Here is a 22420-nt window from a genome sequence, read left to right as displayed (position 1 = left end):
ATAACGGGGAAGATACATAGAATCTATCTGCAAATTGGAAAGTACAGGTACAAGGGTCAACAAAGACTGGCGAGATGCATAACCCCAGGAGAGAGGGTGTACAGCTCCGGCACGGAGACGTAGATATTATATGATGTCAAGTTACTGTAGAGATGGTGATCCATTTTGGGGTTTATGGATAGAGTAGATTAGAAGTAACATGGACAGAAGTTTACAGTGAGGTATCATCAGCACCATAGACAGAGGTGTAAATTGAAGCTTCATGGCCCCAATGTAACATGTAACTACAGTATAATGTATTGTTTATCATATTAGTGTCTTCATGTTGGAGAGAGATTCCTTTTGGGCCCCCTAAATCTTCTGTGCCAATGGGCAACCATACGCCTCAAGTTACACCTCGGAGATATGTTACAGGCAGCAAATACATACTATGACCAGCAGAGAGAAAAAGGACATGACACAAGCAGAAACCAAAGGCGCCATTCATCTCAGGCCCATGCGCTGTGAGCGCTACTCTACATATTGTAAGAGATCCAGGGACCATTGTTAGGCCCCAGCTACCATGACAACCCCTCCACATCCCACAATTGTATTTCAATGGTACAATGAAAAACTATACAACTAAAGCATTGTCTAGGGACAGGGTAAAAGACTTTTGTCTCTATATCTACAGGACATTTGTGGTGTATATTTAGTCTCTACACTGAGAAATACATACTGCAGAAGGATAAGATGAACATACAGTATACATATCGGTTTGTTATGAAATGCAGCTTAATAAAACCGTAGTTTTATCCTTTAGGTCAGTGAAGGAGAAACTGTTAGAGACAGAGTGCCCAAACTACAACCAAAACCCACTTTTACGTCGCAAAGTACCAACATGACAATTTAAGCAGTATTGATCCCTTCTGTATCCTATTGCCATCCTGAGGACATCAATACAATAAAAAGAAGATGGAGAACTTTGGATTTTATCTTCCTTCCAGGGTCCCCTGAAAAGGAACAATCAAGGGACCCAGAGCAGGAACTCCAACGATAATCCATCTCTGATCAAACCTTCTCGCTCCTCCTGTAGTCCTGGCAGCCAAGGATGTGTCACTTTATAATAGCACTGAGCACTGAGTATGGCGCGTCCTCGCTGTGTTGGGCTACGGGAGAAAGCCTTGAGTCCTCTCTGGGAAACGCTGTGCTGGGATGAAGGTCTGGGTGCCACCACTGCTCTAGGTGGTCATTGGAAAATTGATGGTTAATAAGGTGGAGAGATAGGTACATAAAAGGGTATTCTGGCATAAAAATATTGATGACCTACGCTAAGGTTTAATTTTGAAAACTAGATTAATGGGAGTCCAAGACCCGAGCACCACTTTGTATCAGCGGCGGAAAGAATGATGGGGTAGGACGCAGCCAGTCACTGCACTGGAGCTCAGCACATATTCATATAGATCTGCAGTTACCTAGTCTGACCACTACACAGAGAACAGCGCTATCTGCTTCCTGTGTCATTCTCTGTCACCAGGTGCTGAGAACAGATGGTCTGTGGGGGTGCTGGGAGTTGGACCACCAACAATCTGATTTTAAAGACTCGTTCTATATCATAATTTTAACCCATAAAATTCCTCAATGATGTTCAGAAAGGTACTAGAGTAATCTGAAGGAATGATTGTTTGAAATTATGAGATTATAAGAATTTATTACCATCCATTTAAAATATGTAAAAATAATTTTTACAAATCTCCATAACTTATGTTTTCTTTTTTTTTCTTCCAGTTCTTTATCCTGTTGTTGATCATCTTCTTACTGGAGCTCATTGTGGTGACCCTGTTCTTTATCTACACAGATAAGGTAAGCTGTGCTCCCAATTTGATGATATTTTTATCTATCTTCTATGACCCCACTGTTGGTCATGTATTTTATCATTATGAAATTGAGTTAGGGCTGGACCTCTATCTTTAGGCATGTTGGTTGCTGGAGGTCCATGCAGTAGGCCATTGAAATTGGGAATTCTTTAATAACTGTGGTCCTTTTCTATCAAACTTCCAAACATGTAAAATTGCGTTATCGCAACCTCTGATGGCGGCATTGTTGTTATTGGTTCCATGTGGAAGGGCACTGTGACTACTGGCTTTCATGTGGGGGCACTGTGACTTCTGGATTTTGCGTGGGGGCACTGTGACTACTGGCTTTCGTGTGGGGGCACTATGACTTCTGGATTTTGCGTGGAGGCACTGTGACTACTGTCTTTCCCGTGGGGGCACTGTGACTACTGGCTTTCCCGTGGGGGCACTGTCACTACTGGTTTTTGTGCGGGGGCACTGTGACTTCTGGTTTTCACGTGGGGGCACTGTGACTACTGGCTTTCCCATGTGGGCACTGTGACTACTGGCTTTCCCGTGGGGGCACTGTGACTTCTTGCTTTCCTCTGGGGGCACTGTGACTTCTGGCTTTGCTCTGGGGGCACTGTGACTACTGGCTAGCTTGTGGGGGCACTGTGACGTCTGGCTTTCCTGTGGGGGCACTATTACTTCTGGCTTTTCGCACCGTGATTATTTTATGGGCACATACTGGCTATGCTTGTGTTGCTGGTTAAGCTTTGTGGTGGCCCTAAAATGGAACACTGTATAAATATAACTACTAAACAGTAGATACATTTATACAGTAATAATTTGGCATTTTTGACATTTGGCCCTTTAAGGGCAGCGACGAGGCTGATGTGGACCACAGCAAAAATGAGTTTAACATTCTTATTGTGGTGTCTCCTCCATGAACCGAGCGACATGACTCCATCTTCTCTGGGCCCTATTGAAACGCCTGTGGTTATGCCCAATAACTCAATGTGCATCCCACTAAGTGGTTCAGTTCTTTTGTATATAAATACAATGCAATTTTCAGTCCACCATCGTATAATCCATACTCCCTACTATTTTTACCTAGTAAGAGCAGTACAGTGATCTGTCACTGATTCCATATTTTACCCACAAAGATAATGTCCATAACAATTTTATCCTTACCGGCATTTACTAAACCTCCCTTATATTTCCCCGACCTACTAGAATTCTGCCATGAGGCAAAGCAAACATTTTAAAGGTCAATTTGAAAGGGTTTTCTGGGTTATTGGTATTGATGATTTCTCCATAGGATAGGTCATCAATATCAATTTGGTGGGGTCCTGACACCATCTGTAAGCGGCTGCATCTGGTGCAGAAGCGAGCCAGAGGCAGCGCTGTTCTCTATCTCCATAGCATAAAAAGACAACAAAAAAGCATTAACCATCAATCCTACAAGGTACAGTAAATCCACGTTCAGTTTTAGGTATGGGATGATATAATAGATCCTTGCTGTTTTCTGTCTCTGTGTCGGACCCTCACAAGGTGTTTGACCCTCATTGATGTAATTTCCTAATACTAGTTGTTCCACTTGGTAATGGCACTAACACACGATTTAGTGTTGCATCCTCCGTAGGGGTAGTGAGGATTGCTGTGAAGATAATCAGTCATCATTTGCCACTATTAGAGGGATATCCAGGAATTCTGGAGAACCTCACAGGAGCTAGTGCATTAATCACGACTTGTGCGTATGTTGGTAAATACACCTATTTTCCCCCTTTCGCCATCTCCACGACAAATGGCCGGAAGGGCTATAAAGGGGGTGTAGGCGTTAGTTCAGTGAACACAGACTATGGCGCAAAACTTCACCATGTCAGAGCTGGAATAGTAATGCCCCATCAGCACAGCACCGGGGCGGAACGTATGATAAATGCACCCCAACGTGTACTTACCTTGTACTTGCTCCCACTTGCAGCACGGTTTCTTCTACTTGTTCAACAACAGTGTCTTCTACAACTCAAATGTCTGCAGTCACATGACCCAATGTGGCCAATCAGTACGCTCAACGATCCCCAATGACATCAAATAAGTTGTATCATGATAAAAGCCACTGCTTGGTTATAGCGGGTTCCATAGATGCCAACACTTCCCATCCAGCTAAGAATGGTGGTGAGCAGTTCTTAGGAAACAACACTGGAGTCAGAGCAGCAATTCTGTTTATTAAAACTGCCCCAAGCCCCCATAGAGCTTTTTAGAATTCTTGGAAACCTCTTAAAACGGGTTTGCCCATGAAAGAAAATTCTCAAATTTCAATCCCCTAGTAATTGAACTCCTTAATTTACAATTTTACTCAGTTTTATTGTGGTTTTAGCTCCTATCACTCAGTGATGATCAGTGTAAAATTCCAGAGTGTGGGTGGGGACTCTTGAAGCAGACACTTCATGAGCCCTCTGGGCTATGAGATGGTAAGTGCTGACAATGTGCTTAGATTATAAGTGTACATGTTTATATCCACTTTCATTTACCCTCTGAATATCACTAGTACCTGCAACATAGAAAAATCAGAAATGAGAGATGATGAAATCCATGAGATGCATATAACACACAATTACATTCTCGGCTCTGCTATATCACAGCCATAACATATACAGTGCCTACCTCCCCCTCCCCGGAATAAGGACATTATCTGCCTGTAGCTTTACTCTCCTCATGCTTCTGTTTGCTGTCTGGAAGTCTGTGTGTGTGTGAGCTTGTCTTGGAATGCAAGGGTGGGTGCTGGAGTGCAAAGAGGAGCTCAGTGCAGCCTCAGACAGGAGAACAAAATGTCCTGCCTAACCCTAGACTTCTGATTTAGGGTCGGATCCCAGGGCAACTGAAAGTCTGATAGAGACAGGTCAGAATTATATCTGTGAAATGCTGTATTTTTTGTTAATAAGAGTGAATTTGGAACGTGTTTTTTTCACAAAGTCTCAAAATACATAAAAGGTCCCAGCACATATAGCAGCAGGGGACTGGCGTAGTTATAAGACTTTTTATGAGAAAAAGTCCCAAGTCATGAATCTGGCTTTGCACTGTATTGCACTAGCAATAGTTCTATGTTTATGCCAGATTAATGAAGAGGTGGGAATAGTCCTGTGAGACTTTTTATCAGTGAAAAGTCACAAAAACCCTCAATGTGATTTGTTGCATTATGAAGCAAACATATATTGAGAATGCTGTAGCTACACTGATGCAGGATCATATCTTGGTTAATTCTTGACTTGAGTGGTTTTGCTGAAAAAAATGATAAAATTCAGTCCCTTGGAAAAGCTGGGTCAGGCTGGCTGCCTACATAAACACATCACACTCGGAGCTTGTCATTAGACAAAGAGGTTAGTCAAGACTTGACTAATCAACCTGAGCTGGATGACTTATGCACAGCAGCTGGGGGATGGCGCAACAATTGATTCTGCCTTCAGGCACAACCCAGTGATTACATCATCCTATCCTGCATTGAATAACTAATGTGCTAGGAAAAGCGCTGAACCAGCCAAAGAAGCGAGACAGCTTCATTATCATAATTTTAGAATTTTAGAACAGCAAAACCACTCAGCACAGGGATTAACCAAGATATCATCCTGCATCAGTGTAGCTACAGCATTCTCAAGGTATGTTTGCTTCATAATGCATCAAATCAAATGGTAGATTTCCTTTTTTTACGCCAAGAAAGCCCAGGAAAACCAATGATAAACTATCCCTATTGTTTTGATGACTGTGTGTGATCACTATGTCAAAAACTTAGTGTCTCCGATGGAGAAAAGGTCTGTATCACCTTGGTCAGAATTTTTTAAATGGTGACAAAGCACAGGGTCCTCTGGGATTTTTTTTCTGAAGGGGCATCTTTAAAGGCAGTCTCTCTCTGTTGACCCCAAGCGCTGTGATAAGATGTGCCTGGGCTCGGAACAGTCCCACTTGTTCGTGATAACTTGCCCATCCAGCGCTGTAGACAGATTTCCTTTAAGGTCACAATTATGTTAACTTTTTAAATGAACTCAAATGCACAAGAATAAAAGATTTAATCTTCCTTAAAAAAAGATCAATAGATGTGTTATATGTGAATCTAAAACCATGTGCATGGATCTTCACACTTGGGGAGATAAAACTCCTTCTGGCTATCTGTTTTCCTAGACAATACATCTGTATTTACTGTAGGTAAACATATAACAATGAGGATTCCTATCCTTGGCAGAGGTCCTTTTTCAACTTGGATCTGGAGAAGACGTAGAACAAGCAAGCACTTGCCTAGTATGATAGCTTTTAAATTTACAGTGGCATGACCTGGCGGTAGCCCAGGGCCCGGACCTTCTAGGGGGTCCTTGGTCACTGGTCCTGAATCCACAGTTTGAAAGCAATGAGAAGGAACACATCCTCCATTCCCCAAGAACCTTTATTCTAGTACCGTATGTAGGAAGTGAATTCCAGACTTGTAGGTTCTGTTTCATGCGCTAGATCTTGGATTTTACAAGGTGGCGCTGCAAAATCCTTCCACCTTTATGGAATTATTTTATGTTAATATTGCTCCATATTTGGGAATTGTGGAGAACAGAACATAAGGTCATAAGTAATGGCCAATACCCTGATGTCTTCTGCTGCTTCTAGGTTCCTTGATATACAAGATGACTCTGTCTCCTGGTTCCAGCACCAAAGGGGCCTCAGAGCTTTAAGGTTTATCTTATTAACTAGTCATGGTCCCTTGTCGTCCAATGACTGTGTCACCAAACAGACGCTATGAACATCTGTGAGAAGTATAGGGACTTGTATAACCCGGCATCCACAGCAGTGCCTTGCAGTGGCGTCCTATGAATGTTCTCACTTGACATCATAAAGTAGGTGTTAAGTCCCTGTGTTTGCTCTCTGGCTTTGGACATATGTCATCACGATGGGAATAGCTTTCATCTGTCACATGTCATTATAGCAGTGGAAATCTGCAGAGGCTGCAGCTCCGAGCTCCTTGGCTTCCAGTATCTGACACCTTAAACTAATGCGTTACACGGCACTGAGGTCCCTTTTCATCTCTCTTATGTTCCCCTCTTCAGGTAAATTGATGTTGTTGTTTTTTTGCTGCTGTTTTTTTTTCCTCTCTTTTTTTCATGTCGTTCATTGTTTGCAAAGTAATTATGTAGCCGGCATTAGTCAAACACAGAGACATAAGTGGCTGATCTGCATAAATTCAGCAAACCTCAGGAAAATGGAAATAAGCCCGGCATTTGCTGGATACAAATAAGGAAAATTGTCAGTTTAAGGCCAATTGAGCATCACAAAAAATGTATTGAAAAACATGTGCAGAGTCAGCAAGCGAGGAAAGACTCTGAGGATGTTATATAATGCAATATATAGTCAATGAGCCTCATGTAGCTCCAGTATGTTCATTCATGGACGGGGGCGCGGATTATTATACACATTTATTTTACAAGTAGAGTACGTGGCAATGAAATGACAGTGAACATGTTGCGGGGACGCCTGACCTTTATGGCTGTTAGTATATGTCAAGCCCGGGTTATTGGCAGTAAGCCTCGGTAGAAGGATCATGAAAATATAGAAACTAAAGAGACTGTAACCATTTGGGAGGACAATGTTGTTATCCTTCTCTTTATATACAGCTAAAAATCTTAGAAACCATAAGTATTCATTATGGAGGCTTGACTGTTATATTCCTGTTTATGAGCCTTCCCGAAAAGTGCAGCTCTGGCACATGCGTGGCTCATACATGGGGCTGTGTGCATGAGCCCATAGAAATACATGGGGCAGTGAAACAGTTGCTATTACACAGTCACAGTCAACTCTGTGCCAGGAGCCTGTCTGATCATCAGAGGTAACTGTGATAGCCGTCTGTTTTAAGCCCCCCCCCCCTACAAAGAGCCAAGTAGGTACAATCACAGCAAATACATCATCCAGAAGGCCTGGTACCAGAAAGGTAACCCCCCATTTAGGGTTGGCTTCAGGCTTCAGTAGGCCCCTGGGCAACAGAGCCTCAGTGAGCCCCTTTGCAATGGTGGAATTAAAAATTCAGGTGGCAGAATTAAAAAATCAGACACTAAAATAGTCCTCTGTTCCCTAAAATATTCCCTAGCTTATCATCCCAAAGAGCCCCCTCATAGGTTATTTTATATTAAGCCCCACGTAGGCTGGCAGGGACTGAGATTGGGCCATCTGGGCCCCTCCAGCAGCTCTGGGCCCTGGCACTTGCGTATGTATGCCGGGTGCTGACGCCAGCCCTGCACCCATTCCCCCTGAGGCAATGGAAAAACCACAGGGGTTCTCTATGAGAACACAAGGCCCAACTGAAGGGCAGGATTCCAGGAATTTTCAGATAGAAACAAAGAACTGAATTTTATATATTGGGGGTACAGGGATATAATGAAATTATAATAATAGAAAAAACTATATACTGGCACAACTTAAAGTGAAACTATCATCAGGAGCCCTTTTTCTGGCTTCCTCAATTTCCCAAAGAGAATAGTGTTCACATAGCCAAAGCGTTTTTATAGTAAAACTGTCTGCAAAAATAAGAGAAGTAAGATGAAAGTTTACCTTTCTGTATTTAGTACTGTATCCCTAGTCCCATGGGCGTGGTCAGTAAGGAGTGGAGCAGCCATGTAAAACCCTCCGAAGGGGGAAGCAACAGGGAAGGGGGAGATATGGGGGACATGGGAGTTTGAAACCAATGCATGATGGAGCAGTTTCCCGAGAATGGGGGGGGGGCACTCCCATGGGACTAGGGACTGCATACAGATAAGTTAGATCAAAGTTTACTTAACTTTTGTTTGGAAAAAGCCAGATTTACTATAAAATCTCTTTTTATCAATGTGTATATTCTATATTTTCTATGGGGACATGGGGGAGCCAGAAAAAGAGATCCTGATGACAGGTTCCCTTTAAGGGATATAGAGTGATAATGAGGGGAAATCGCTGGTGTAATTTGGTGACCTGCACCCAAATACAAGAAATCACTCACCAAAGTGGACCTTATATATTACCTTATATACTCGAGTATAAGCCTAGTTTTTCAGCGCAAAAAATGTGTTGAAAAAACCCAAACTCGGCTTATACTCGAGTCAAAAAAATAAATATATCTAAACTCACCTTTCCGGCAACCCCTGTATATCTTCTGTGCGATCTGTCCGGCAGCGGCGGCAGGCTATATACACTGGGGCAGGGTCTGACAGGCTATATACACTGGGACAGGGTCCTGCAGGCTATATACACTGGGGCAGGGTCCTGCAGGCTATATACACTGGGACAGGGTCCTGCAGGCTATATACTGGGGAAGCTGTGACCCATGCATTTCCCACCCTCGGCTTATACTCGAGTCAATAGGTTTTCCCAGTATTTTGTGGTAAAATTAGGGGCCTCGGCTTATACTTGGGTCGGCTTATACTCGAGTATATACGGTATATAACAAAACACCTGCGCCTACCCTCAAATATAACTATAGGTAGTAAACAATTGGCCACCAAAAGCATGCGGATCTTTTACTAACTACTGACAGTAGGGCAACCAACAGTATATAAAACCATCTATTATTTAAAAGTGGTATGGTCACATATACAAGGCTAAATGGACCTTCCAAATATTTATATGTCAATGTTGTGTAATAGATAACTTTATCGGCTTTAATATTCAATGTATTAATGAAGAAATATCTAGTAGCTATGACGATGTAATCGTGTTTAGTGAGCAAAACAGGAAAACAAACGGTCCTTCTATTGGTCTTCCAAGTTTTAAGGAAAGCAAGTATCCATTTGGAAGGTAGGTATTTTCATCTCCGAATAGAATTGTAGAGATAAACTCACAACGGTAGGCGTTAAACGCGCCCCGGCCGGCAGCAAACGCGGAGCTACGAAACTTCTCCTTGGATTGCACACATTGGGGCACGTTTACTTACCCGTCCGCTGGAGTTCACCGAAAGTGCATTGTCCGACGTTAATGCACTGTGTGTCCGATATCGTGCATGTGTCGCTTCCCCGCTCAGATCCGATGGAGTTCACTTTTTTTTTTTGTGGTGGATCTAAGTGCTTGGGCTTGCAACACAATTTGAAAGTTAAATCCCGCACTCAGTCTGAATCAGTCCGTGCGGCAAAAAACTATCACGTGCGCCAAAATCCCAGCGCAGACCGTTAAATACCCGTCCAAGCTGTGTAATCCCCGAAAAATACAAACAATCCGACAAAAGTGAGTAGCGGGACCCTTAGTAAATGAGCCCCACCGTGTTTGCTCTGGCCGCAGAACGCTTCACGTGTAGCAAGGGGTATATGCAGAATTGCTCATCTGATCCATTCTCATTTCTACCTCAGTTTTAATTGTAATAGAGAAGAAAGTACTTGAGAAAAGGAGACGATGACAGGAGGAAGAGAAGAGCGCCAGGATATTTATACGTCTCAGTGTTCCTTTAAGAGGAATGTAAAATGGGTTTGATGTACAGTGTAGACATACATCATTGTGACGGCGGATACTGTGATATAGGCCAGCGAACATACAGAAGGAGACTTATAGTGCCACAGAGTACAGCTTTGGGAGAAAGATTTCACTACGTGAGAGAGTGCATTGGGTTTACACCAGATGATGAATGGAGCAGTTATCCTAATGTATGGAGACATTTTGTCAGTGCCTTTATTTATGGAGCTGTGTGTAATGAAAACTTTGAAGACTCAAATAAGATAGAGGGGTAGGAAGTAACTGAGCCATTGCTAGGCTTTCCTTTACCAAGGCAGAGGTTCTGTTCTTTCCTTGCCCTGTATATAAATACCCTGGGCAGGCTTAATGCTGAACTGAGCAACCAGCATCTGGGGTATTTGCCCTGATAGTCCTAGTCCTAGTGCTAAACCTCTATGAATTATAGGCAGTCCCCAGGTTACATACAAGATAGGTTCTTTAGGTTTGTTCTTAAGTTGAATTTGTATGTAAGTTGGAACTGTATATTTTACAATTTTTTTGGTCTCTTTGATAATTGGATTTTAAACCTTTTAGGTTTTCATAAGAACCAGGATTAACAATAGAGTTTAATTGCAGACATATTTGATAACTGTTACAGCTGATCATTGTAGCCTAAGGCTAAAGTACAGTAAATTACCAGCATATAGATGTCCGTTTGTAACTAGGGGTCGTAAGTTAATCAGGTGTTCATAAGTAGGGGGCCACCTGTATTGTATAATCCAATGAATAAGTGGATAAGAACTAGAGGGGGGCTCATAAGCTGTGGCGTCCCTATAGGAAGAGACTAATAGTATGAATAACACATGATAGTTGGAAAGAACATAAAAATAGTTCCTGGTCACATCATGGGGCTCACAAGGGAGGGCACAAAACACTATATTATTAACTGGAAATTGGCAACAAACTGTGCAGGCGCTGTGACATGCTTGTTATGGATCTATTAGGGCACCATCTTATTCATTTACAAAAATCTGCTGATTTACACTACAGACATAGGCAGAAGCGGGCAGCACCCATTGCAGGCACCTCTTTCAGTGAAGTGAATGAGAACAGAGCCTGTATTGAATTGGGATGTCACTATACAATGGAGTTGTGTTCTTCCAGCTCCATCCATCGAGTAGACACTCGGTATTGGTTCTGGATGATTAGGACTAGATAACTCCTTAAGTGGTGGAACTTCCTAATAAATATTCATAGTATTTTATGTTTCAAGCGTAATTAATCTTTCCACACCATTTTGTAAATTAATAGTGAAGAGTAGGATAATAAACTTTGAAATTTACTTTATTAAATAAATCTGTTTCTCTGCCTTTCTTCTGTATTTAAAAAGTTTTTATTAATCAGCTCAAAGAGATAGATATGCCCGATACATAACTCTTTCCAGTCTCTGGATAGTTTTATCAACTCAGAGAGCTGAATCATCGAGGAAGATATTCTCTAGGTATGGAAAGAGTTAATCTTTACCCTCTGTTTGTCGGAAGGAGCTTTGAAGGCTTGCAGATGCACTGCTTATTACAGGAGAAAGAAGCAGCAGAAAAGACATAAAGAAGTTGCTTTCCATAATAAAGTATATTACAATCTCGTCTGCTCTATTCATTTCAGAAGTAAAAAAAAACTTCCTTCAAAGGAAGGAGGCTTTATAAGATAGAAATAGTTAAAGCCCTGATATGCACTCATCCATGTGTATTTTTAAAGGTCATGGAAGAATTTCTCCTGATCCATCCCATCATAAAAAATCAGAGATGGTGATAACATCACATGCAGATAAAATTCTGGATGCAGGAAAGATCATTCATCCTATGTATTGTGTGTGTATCTACTCAATATATAGATGCAAATGTGATCTGCCTCCCATATAGCATGTTGTAACCTCGCTGACAGGTTAGGTGTTTTTCCTCCCTATTTTCCTCTGATGGAGATATTCCTCCCCCTTCATCTAACATGAGAAAAAAAAACCCTGCAGAATTGGATTACTGCTGAAAGTACCTTCCCTGGTATAAAAAGAACATAAAGGAGTAAATTGAATCAAGCCTTGAATATATGAAACACAATAACGCATATTTTATTGAACAGTGAGCCAAGTTCAGATGGATTAAAATAGTTTTACTCTGCAAAGAGAAAAATCATAAAACACAAGGCAGGTAAGTGCTCCGTGCATATATCTGCAGGGAAAGCACATTCAGCCTGGTATAATGAGCCTATTTCTCCATTTACAGGGATCTGTAGCCATTTGGACAAAGCTATTTCTGATTGCTACAAGTACACATTTGCAAATGGTCAAAGTCCAGATTGTCTCATTGTTGGAAAGTTTCCATTGTATATAAAGTAGGTTTACAGGAACATGGCCCTCACTGCCCTTGATAGGGTTGTAGCAAGTTTATCAAGGGTTTAATCACGCCAACCATAATACCCTATAAAAGGGTTAAAGGGGTTTGCATATGAAAGAATAGTCTCATATTTCAATCCCCTAGTGATGATTACACAGTAGTGATGATTACACAGTAAAGATAATTTTAACCCCTTACTTTACAATTTTACTCAGTATTATTGATGATTAGTGATGGTCAGTGCAATATTCCAGGGTGTGGGCGGGGACTCTCTAAGCAGACACTTTATGATCCTTCTATTGCTATGAGATGCTGTGGGCTGACAATGTGCTTAGATTATCAGGGTACAAGGTTTATATACAATTCCATTTACCTTCTGAACATTGTACTAGCATCTGACAAATAGAAAGAGAGATGAGATGGATGAGAGATGATGAGATCCATGAGATGCACATTACACACAATGACACTCTCCTGCTCTTGCTGCATGTCAGTTACACACATGTCTGTGTAACAGTGAGGCAAGATGGCTTCCCCGACCCAAAGTCAGGGCAACTGAAATTGTATACACCAGGACTGATAGAGACAGGTTGGAATTATATCTGTGAAATGCTGTATTTTTGTTAATTACAGTGAACTAGAGAATGTGTTATATTGTTATCCAGAATGCATTTAAGAAACCTGTCTTTGTGGGAATACCCTTTTAAGGGATAAATGTATTACAATGGGGAGAATGACAGTCCCCCTGACCTACCTCAGTTTATCACTCTAGTGATAAACTTTCATAAAACTCGGATAACAAGCCAACCAAAACTCAAAAGTCTAATTGGTAGGGAGCAGGACGTGTGGCTTGCAGATTTTTCTCAGTCTCAGTTGGTGGATCCCCACAATCATAGGCAATACATGCTACAACTAATGTAACATGGCTCTACAGAGATAGAAAGTCCTTCCCTACACAATAAGCACAGATATTGACGTAACCCTTCACCCAGTACTACAGTCATATAAATCCTTAATTGGTGCCCACCATTGTGCAAACTCTGGAAATGTAGCGGACATTTTTTTTTTTTCAGTGGTACCTTCCAAGCCTCTGCCACAGACTGACATTTTCCTGGGGTCCTGTCATTAACTTGCTGACAGGCATTAGCCTTGAACTTAGGTCTTCTGTGAGAGTCAAGATAACATGCCCACACAGCTTCTTGCATGTCCGTGTGCTCTGTATTTCATCGTATAGGTTTTTGTGCTTTTTCCATTTTCCCATTTGGAATGCTCATAGAGTTTTGAAATAGTAAAGATAATTTGGGACCCTCGGCCCTTAAACCCTGTTCCAATTATTTGCAGTATAACTAAGACAGATGGCAGCAGGACAGCCACTCCGAGGCAGGAGCCATATTTTGTTGGCAATTAAACTCAGGGGAGACAAAGTCCTCTAGTGTCATATAGACCTCGGTCCCTCTGCCGAAACATCCATCAGGTTTATCTGCCGCTGCGCAACGTAAAGGATTCAGCTGTGAATTATGGACTGACATAGTAGACAACATTAATTTTCCTCTCTGACTACAAATGCACGAGCCCTTTCTGTGACATTACCAGTGACAGGCCATCTCTCACCATCGCCCGCGTCCTGCTGCGTACAGACCCATATTACCAGCTCATTTTCGCATGCACCCGCAGTAATAGGAGGGAAGGGGGGACGTTATTATTGTTATTAACTACATTAAGCTGATATGGATTTAGAATTCTGGAAACGGTTTATGTAAATGACTGAGGCCATGAAAGACGCATTACGACTGCCGGGTCCCCTCCGGGATTTTTCACACCCGGTTACAATTGTAGTATGATTTGTTATTTGGGATTAGGATAAGGATTATGTCTGATTTGGAGATACTGTACATAAATATTAGCAGATTGGATAAGCAGCAATTATTGTACTGTAGAGTAGACGAAAGCCTGAGCTAAGTAACTTACAATGTAAAGTGAGTGGGAGAGGAGGTGGGACAGTGTAACATTTGACCCTGAGGGCCATAACCTCAACTGGTTTAGTCTTCCATTGGTCATCAGTTTAATGAACGTGTGCAATCTCGGTCCACAAAAAACCGGACACCTGCATATCACCATTTTGTGAGGGTCTGATTGGTAGGACGAGAGCAGGACCCCCAGCAATCCAACATGTGTTCTTGTTCTGACAAATAGGTGGAGCACTTTATTCCAACCATTCCCACAGTAAACTCATCCTCCATGTTCCACCCATTATTGAAAACAAGTCCCCTATTCTCTGGATTTATGGGGTCCTATCAGTCAGACCCTCAACATCCACCTTGTTATCACCTATCCTATCCTGTAGGATAACTTCATATTTTAGTACAACCCCGTTTAATGGGTACCCAATTGTGTAGAGTTGCCTGCACCATAACTAATCCACATGTCAAATGCATATGCAAATGCAATCTGCAATCCAGACGCAAAAGTCCCATCTTAAAATTTCCAATTGAGAGTGATGTTAAAAAAATCTGCATCAGCTTATTGTCCGTTAAAAAAAAAAATAGCTTTTTTTTCTAGAAATGGTGCCACCCTTGCCCACAGGTTGTTTGTGGTATTGCAGCACAGTACCGGTTACTACACAATCCAATGACAGGGCAGCGCTGTTTTTCTCATCCCGGTGACATGTCTGCGTATAGATGTATGTGTCCTGTTCCATGACGCTCACTTCTTACTGGTTTGATGAGGCGGAGCAGATTATATTACTGTCGCTACTCTCCTCACTTGACTGCTGTGAGAATTTGCTTCTGCTAATCATATCGGAAGTTGTTGTTTGTAAGCGACGTGACGGCCTGTTCTATATGTATATTCATTATTGTTCCTCGCTCTTCTCCACGCCCTACTGAGCACAGAGGATTGTTCTTTCCCCAGTAATATTTATCCATGTGGTTAGTCTAACAGATGTTAATTATCAGATTTTTAATGAAGAATTTCATTTTTCAGACAAGTGAGTCACTCCCGTTCGGCTGAATATTTTCTACGCAGAATATATTAGACAAAAAATTTCCCTTCGGTGCCCAAGTTTACAAAGTTGTAAAATCCACAAAGTCCTCGATTACTTGTGGTAGAATGACTTTATAGATTTGGCAGTAATTCCCATAGAGTTGATGGCAAATCTGCTGAGTATGAATTCCCCTTTACAAAGTTACGTGTGAGGTGCAGCAGGACGCCCGCTGGTACGTTGGTGGCCCGTCACCCATCTCTGGTTGTAGTGACCCGTCACTTTATCTGAATATGCAGAGCACATCAGTAGCTGCCACTCAACATTTACTTCACAAGTGCCTGGAAGACTATAAATTGATGCGTCTGGGTAATTTAGTGACGAGTCGGCAGATTTCCAGGCAGGAGGTCATTTGACTTTAATCTGAATGCCCAATCCAATGTGTGGTTTTATTTACGGCCGATGTGCTGCCATATTGTGGTGTGAATGCTGATGTACACATTAGTAATATTGTTTCCATAATCATTCCCTGTTGTAGTGAAAGATTACTGGTGCATATACAACACGGAGAAAGGATGGAAGAAGATTCAAGTTGATAAACATATATGTGGTACCGAAGTCCTATAGGAGGAGGGGGGGGGGGGGGTAACAGGTAACCATTGAAGGTCTGTAGTCTATGAATAGAGATGAGCAGACTCAATGTTCCTGTTCAGGGTCTGGCCATGCAACCCGGAAACATAGCGGGATTCTATGTTAGGCTGCCAATCCGGCAAACTGTTGTGCTTAGCAACTAGCCAAGGCTAGTGGTCTTCTCCAGCCAATCATAGCCATGGCTGATTATTAGGAGTGTCAGTTTTCCCAATTGGCTGTTCGGCTGCCAATCCGGCAAAGTGGATAGGCCTTCCAGCCAAACCCTGAGCGGGTAACATTGGGTCCGCTCACCGCTCATCTCTACTTATGAATATATTAGTCTATACTATCTCTGTTTCCCTATCTCTGTAGCTATTCCTCCTGTATGGTGAAGTAAGTATGTACGCTTCAGTCAGCATTCTCCAGATTGCTGATGGTCCCAAAAGTGGGGATACACGAGGTATCATCCCCCCCCCCACACCCCTTTACCTCTGATAGATACTCCAAAGAACCCAATCTTCATAATATATATTAAGCAATATGGTAGATTTGTGAATAATGTGCACATTAGGGCTAAAACATACAACCATGGTTGGACCATGAATAATGGAATGGCACTGGCAGGATCTCACAGACCGACCACAAAGCTGGGGACAGTAGATAGGGATATAGTATATTATTAGAGGAGTCCCTTCTTGCTCATAATTGGGGACTACAAGCTGATCAATGACTTTTGGGACCACCAGCAAATGCTGTTTGAAGCGTACATACACTGCTCACTACAGGAGAAAAAAGCCACAAAGAAGCTTCTTTACTTAATGAAGTATATTGACAAAGTTATCCTTTGACTGTTTCGCAATTCATTTCTGAAATAACCAAAAAATGCTTCAAAGGTTTAGTTACACTTTAAGGCTAAATTCACACTGCCGTGAGCCCGCCGCACCTTAGCACGGGAGAGGAGGAGGAGGTGAGCACAGCTCACCCCCGCCCCTCTCCATAGGAAGTAATGGCGCACGGCGCCGTAATACGGGGAAATATAGGACGGTGCCGCACGTGTGATGCACCGTACCGCTCCCGTACAGGGCCGTGAGTCCATAGCGATGTATGGGGGACGTATATCGGCCGTATATACGTCGGCCGTATATACGTCCCCCATACATGTGTGTGAATGTAGCCTAAGTGTGTAAATACAGTTGCTTACTGGTAAGGCAATAACTTTGGTGTCCTGGCATTGTGTGACTATAATAATTTAATTGCATATAGAGGAATTGCCACAAGCATACAGCTGATCTTATGGAACTAGGTGTATGTCCTCCTGTAATCCAATAATGGTTATTAAATAGGTTAGTCACTTTTCTTATGTTTTTTGTAATGTGTGTAAGTGTGGGGCAGGATATTAGGTCATAGACCAATATCCATCTATAAATAGTTCTGCGCCGCTTTCTTGATATGTGAAGTGAAGCCTCCTGTCTTTTACCTCATCAGCCAGACATTCCTGTCCATAAAATGGCTTCAGATGGAGGGTCATGTGATCTCTAACTGTCCATGAACAATCGCCCTGCCAGGACCTTATGATAGTATTCATTAATATAAGATTAAGGTCATGGACCGGTAGAGAGGTAAAAGTGGCCAATCCCTTTAACCTGTAGGAAATGTCATAAAAATATATATCCTGGAAAACAACCTTAGCCATCCAATGGAATTGGAAGAATCGCCAGAATATTTGTACTGTCTATACCAGTGATGGTGAACCTTTTAGAGACCGAGTGCCCAAACTGCAAACCAAAACCTAATTACTTATCGCAAAGTGCCAGTACGGCAATTTAACCAGAAAACTGACGGTTTAGTTTAGAATCAATAAAATGATACATTCCCAATCAGAGGCAGCTTCCCTCCCATTGCGTTTTATTCGCATTTCAAAACTCCTATACTTGTTTCATTCGTGTGACATTGAGGAAGAGGCAGCAGTCCTATACACACTGAAATGCCACTTTTACACCATTTTACATCATATAAAAGAGTAATAAAAATTTATCAAAAGGTCACACAGTCCTCAAAATGGTAGCAATGAAAACAACTGCTCATTAAGAAAAAATCACACCTCCCCAGCTCCGTGCACTAAAGTTATTAGCGTCACAAGATGGCAGACTATTTTCTTTTTCGTATACTGTTTTAATTATTGAAAAAGTATTAAAACACAATAAAACCTAAAAATCTGGTATCACTGTGATTGCATCAAACCAAAGAATAAAGGAGACAAATGATTTGGAGCGCACAGCGATAGTATTAAAATCTACAGCTTCCTAGTACACGACATGGAATAATAAATAACGGAGTTACGCAAAAAATAAGCCCTCACACAGGTATATATATATAAATGCACATATAAATATATAATATAACATGTATATACATAAATACATACATATAAATACATATATTACTTGCTCTTTGGTTGGTTGTCCAAGGTGGGCAAAAGTTCAGGTGTCTGGTGTTCCAGGGGGGGGAAGGTTGGTAGGGTAGATGGGCAAAGGGTGGGCGGCCAGAGTTAGGGCTGCGGGGGGGGGGGAGGGGGTAATGCGGCATCTGGAGATCTGGGCAGTGGGTTTATGAGGCATGAGTTCCAGGGGAGGGGGTGATGGGGGGTTGCAGTGACCGGAGTTGGGGAGGGGGGGGAGCGAGAGCGGCCGGAGTTCAATTGCAGTAGTGGGCGGAGAGCGGACAGAGTCCGGGCAGAGGGTCTAGCGGCCGGAGTATGGGCGGCGGGGCCATTTGGTAGCGTTCGGAGTCGGTTGCGGTAGCAGGCGAGGTTTGGGCCGAGGTGGGTTTTGTGGTAGCGGGCAGAATTCCGCCGGGCGGTGGGATTTGCAGTAGTGGGCAGGGTGTTCTGGGAGTTTCCGCGGCTTGCGGGCGAAGTTTTAGGGGAGGGGCGGGAGCTGGCAGGAAACCCGCGTTCCTCCGGCTTCTTCTGTTCTGCACACAGTAAGGTGCCCAGCGCTGACAGCATAATGACATCATTATGCTGCCAGCGCTGGGACCCCTCCCGCCTGTGCGCTGCAGTCATCAGTGTGACAGAGCAGGCAGTGTCAGCGCCCTGCTCTGTCATGGATTTTAGCAGTCTCGGAGCGCGGCTCCGATACTGCTTAAACCTAAGTTAAATTCAAAGGACCCGCGTGCCAGCACTGAGGGCTCTGCGTGCCCTCTCTGGCACGCGTGCCATAGGTTCGCCACCGCTGGTCTATACTATAGATTCTTTTGTCTACATATGTGATCATTTTTAAGGAATTTGTTAATCAAACCCCTTGTTTCTCCCAAGCTATTTTCAGTGAAGAAAATGTAATAAATTCATCAATTACCTGCAGGTATTCACAAACATCCAAACCATCTGAACTTGAGTGCATTCTGGTTTGGATGGATATTTTCTATTCACCTATTCACTCCAGCAGATTTTTTGTTTTCTTCCTACCGATTGTTGATAAAAGCAAAAGTAATTGTACTGAGAATTCCTGTCTGTGTAAGCGTTCGGCTCAGAAAAAGCAGCTTGTTTCCTCTGTAGAGGATAGCATAAAGAAAGCAGATTAACAGCGCAAAGAACAATGGGAGATGTGCTGACAGGCATACTGCAGGGGGAATGTGTGAGGACTCGGCTCATGGACGGCTTTGGGGCCTGATACAGGTGTAGAGCGTGTCCCATACACCCCTCTCTGTAGTGTGAACCAGGCTCATGGCTGTTTGTTGTCAGGGAAGAACATTTCAAGGTTGCCCCCTCTTCAGGGACAGGAATAAAAACAGTACATTGATTTGTTTCTATTCCGAGATTGGGAAAGGTGGAAGGGAGGGGGTGAGGTAAGGTGTTGGAGATAATGACCGAGGGTTTTATAGTACTGATTTACCACTGGCAGCTCACATCCTTTCTATAGAAACCCTAAAGTGCGGCCTTTGTTTACAGCCACCTCACAATGAAAGCCTGTTCTGCTTTGGATGTAGTGCACACAATACATGGCAGCCGGGGCCTCTCTAGACAGGATCATCCCATTATCCACATCAATTATCTATTATTTTCAATGAGATCAACCTGGTACATAAAGAAAATCCCCAGACATGGAGTTAATCGCCTTACATTTAACAGGGGGTAGAAGAGGTCACACGTGAGCCATCCGGATTATAAGGCTACCTGAGGCCCCAGTAGAAAATATAATTATTCAATCTTTATATAAAATGGCTCTAGAAGGACAAAGATGTCTGCAGCCAGAAAGCAATTTCACCCTTTGGGTATAGAAAATTTGTATTGGTATATTCACACTTGGCAGATTTGTGGCAAATATCTGTGGTAACTTTAGATGTAACAGTACCCCCCTTACCCACCCAGTAACACAAAATTGATGGATAATCCCATTAATCATAACAGGCGCCACCATTTTTACTTCAGGGGATGCAGATAGACCTAAAAATCTGGGACTGTCCCCTTGAATCCAGGATGGTTGGGAGCTATGGCGCTAGGACTGGCTCCTGTGTCTACTACACATGATCAGGACAGATCTTTAGCATTAGGATTTGTACATTTCACGTAAAATTGTCAAGGAATTATTACAAAATTACCTTCATTAATGAAGCTGGATTTGTAAACAGTTTGTATACAAGGTGTAGAACTGTTTAGATATGAGCATGTTATTAGACATGATACTGGAGTAGTGTGTGAAGTGGCCTCTTGTGTCACCGCGCTGCCCCCTCATAATGTTTCTAGTCACGGTCATGCTCATCTGATGACGCAGATTTCGACGTGAGATGTAAGGTGATTTTCACCCCTCTCTGCTCTCCGGACTGACCTCTATGCTGGAGGACCTGCCAGGGCCTAACCATCTGCGGTGGAGATGCCAGTCTGCACTGCGGAGAAATATTATCTCACGGTGTGACTGAGGCTGACTGCTACCCATCCACTTCATGCCCACACAAATCCCAAACATCTAATTACCCTCTCAGGAACACGCGTGCAATTTACTGCAGCCACATAACTATTAATAACCAGGATCACTAAGCTTCTCTTCATTAGATAATTACCAGATGATATCTGTGGAAAAGCGCAACATTTAACCAGCGCTGTTCTGTACTGAACATTCCCGTAACTCTACACATTTTCATCCGGATTTACTGTGAAAAATCAAGAAGGCGGCATTATGCCCCATACGCACCTATTAGGATTTAGCTCAGAGTGTATCATGATCAAAGCCAGTGACCTCCATATTTACTGCTATATGGTTTTACGTTACAGTCAGTGGACGCAAATTTTATGTGTATGTGCAGAAATGTTCCTGTATAAACATATGATGCCTGTACCTTATATAGTTTTTGTGTTTACTTTTAGTTAGTTGCTTGTCAGTACAAGTGTGTGTGTGTATAATATATATCAACACCCAACCAAAGCCAAGTCTGAAAGGACACTCTTCTAGTATCGACTGGGTGTATGGAGTCCATTTTAAGACTAGGCCCCATTAGATGTAAAATAGTACAGTAATGTTTGTATTTTGTCTGATGATTGTCAAATCTGTCGAATTGCCCAATTTTTGTTTTTCCTTCTGCAACTTTTTTTTTCCAATCGACTACTTTTTTTTTTTTTTTTTTTACCCCAGACAACCTACTGCAGTTTCACCATGTGAATTCTGCTGCGGTAGACAGTTTTAGGCCCCATGCTTTCCAATGGGCAATACTGCCATCCATGTACATGGCTGAATTGTCCACAGTACCATAAGCGAGCCGTATAAAAATATACAGCATGAACTATTTTCCACCGTATTTCCGTTCTGTGCGGCCCGTACTTGCTGCATACAGCTGTGCACCGCTTGCTTCCTTATATACGTGCAGTATCCAGAACCAGTGGGAGGTGCATTCTGTCAGCCAGCCAATAGTCAGCCAATCATCATTTGCCAGCCCACCGTATTTTATATGGATACGGTGCAATAAGTTGCCATACTGTTGCAATACGTCCCGAATTTACAGCCAGAATACAGCCGTACATACAGAACAGAAAAGACCATACTGCCGTGTGCATGAGGCCTTACAGATTAGCTGAGGCTTTTCAGAAAGTCGTAAATTTAGGCACAAATCTACTCAATTCCATTTTGAAGTTGGAAACATTTAGGAACCACTTGCGACAAATTTGCAACATGTTAAAATAAACACAGCCACTGCGG

The 22420-nt window shown here is 42.6% G+C and overlaps 1 protein-coding gene across 7 annotated transcripts in view; it reads left to right on the top strand.

Moving 5' to 3' along the window:
* The window catches only part of TSPAN4 (tetraspanin 4), a 430281-nt gene that overhangs the window by 394661 nt on the left and 13200 nt on the right, over positions 1–22420 (top strand). For all 7 annotated transcript variants that reach the window (XM_072118168.1, XM_072118169.1, XM_072118171.1 and 4 more), the window contains one exon: positions 1768–1842. In XM_072118168.1, the coding sequence (XP_071974269.1) occupies positions 1768–1842 (75 nt within the window). The remainder of the gene's footprint in view (positions 1–1767; positions 1843–22420) is intronic.

The sequence above is a fragment of the Engystomops pustulosus genome, chromosome 7, assembly GCF_040894005.1.
Source record: "Engystomops pustulosus chromosome 7, aEngPut4.maternal, whole genome shotgun sequence".
NCBI classification, from domain to species: domain Eukaryota; kingdom Metazoa; phylum Chordata; class Amphibia; order Anura; family Leptodactylidae; genus Engystomops; species Engystomops pustulosus.
This window is presented reverse-complemented; position numbering and strand designations above follow the sequence as displayed.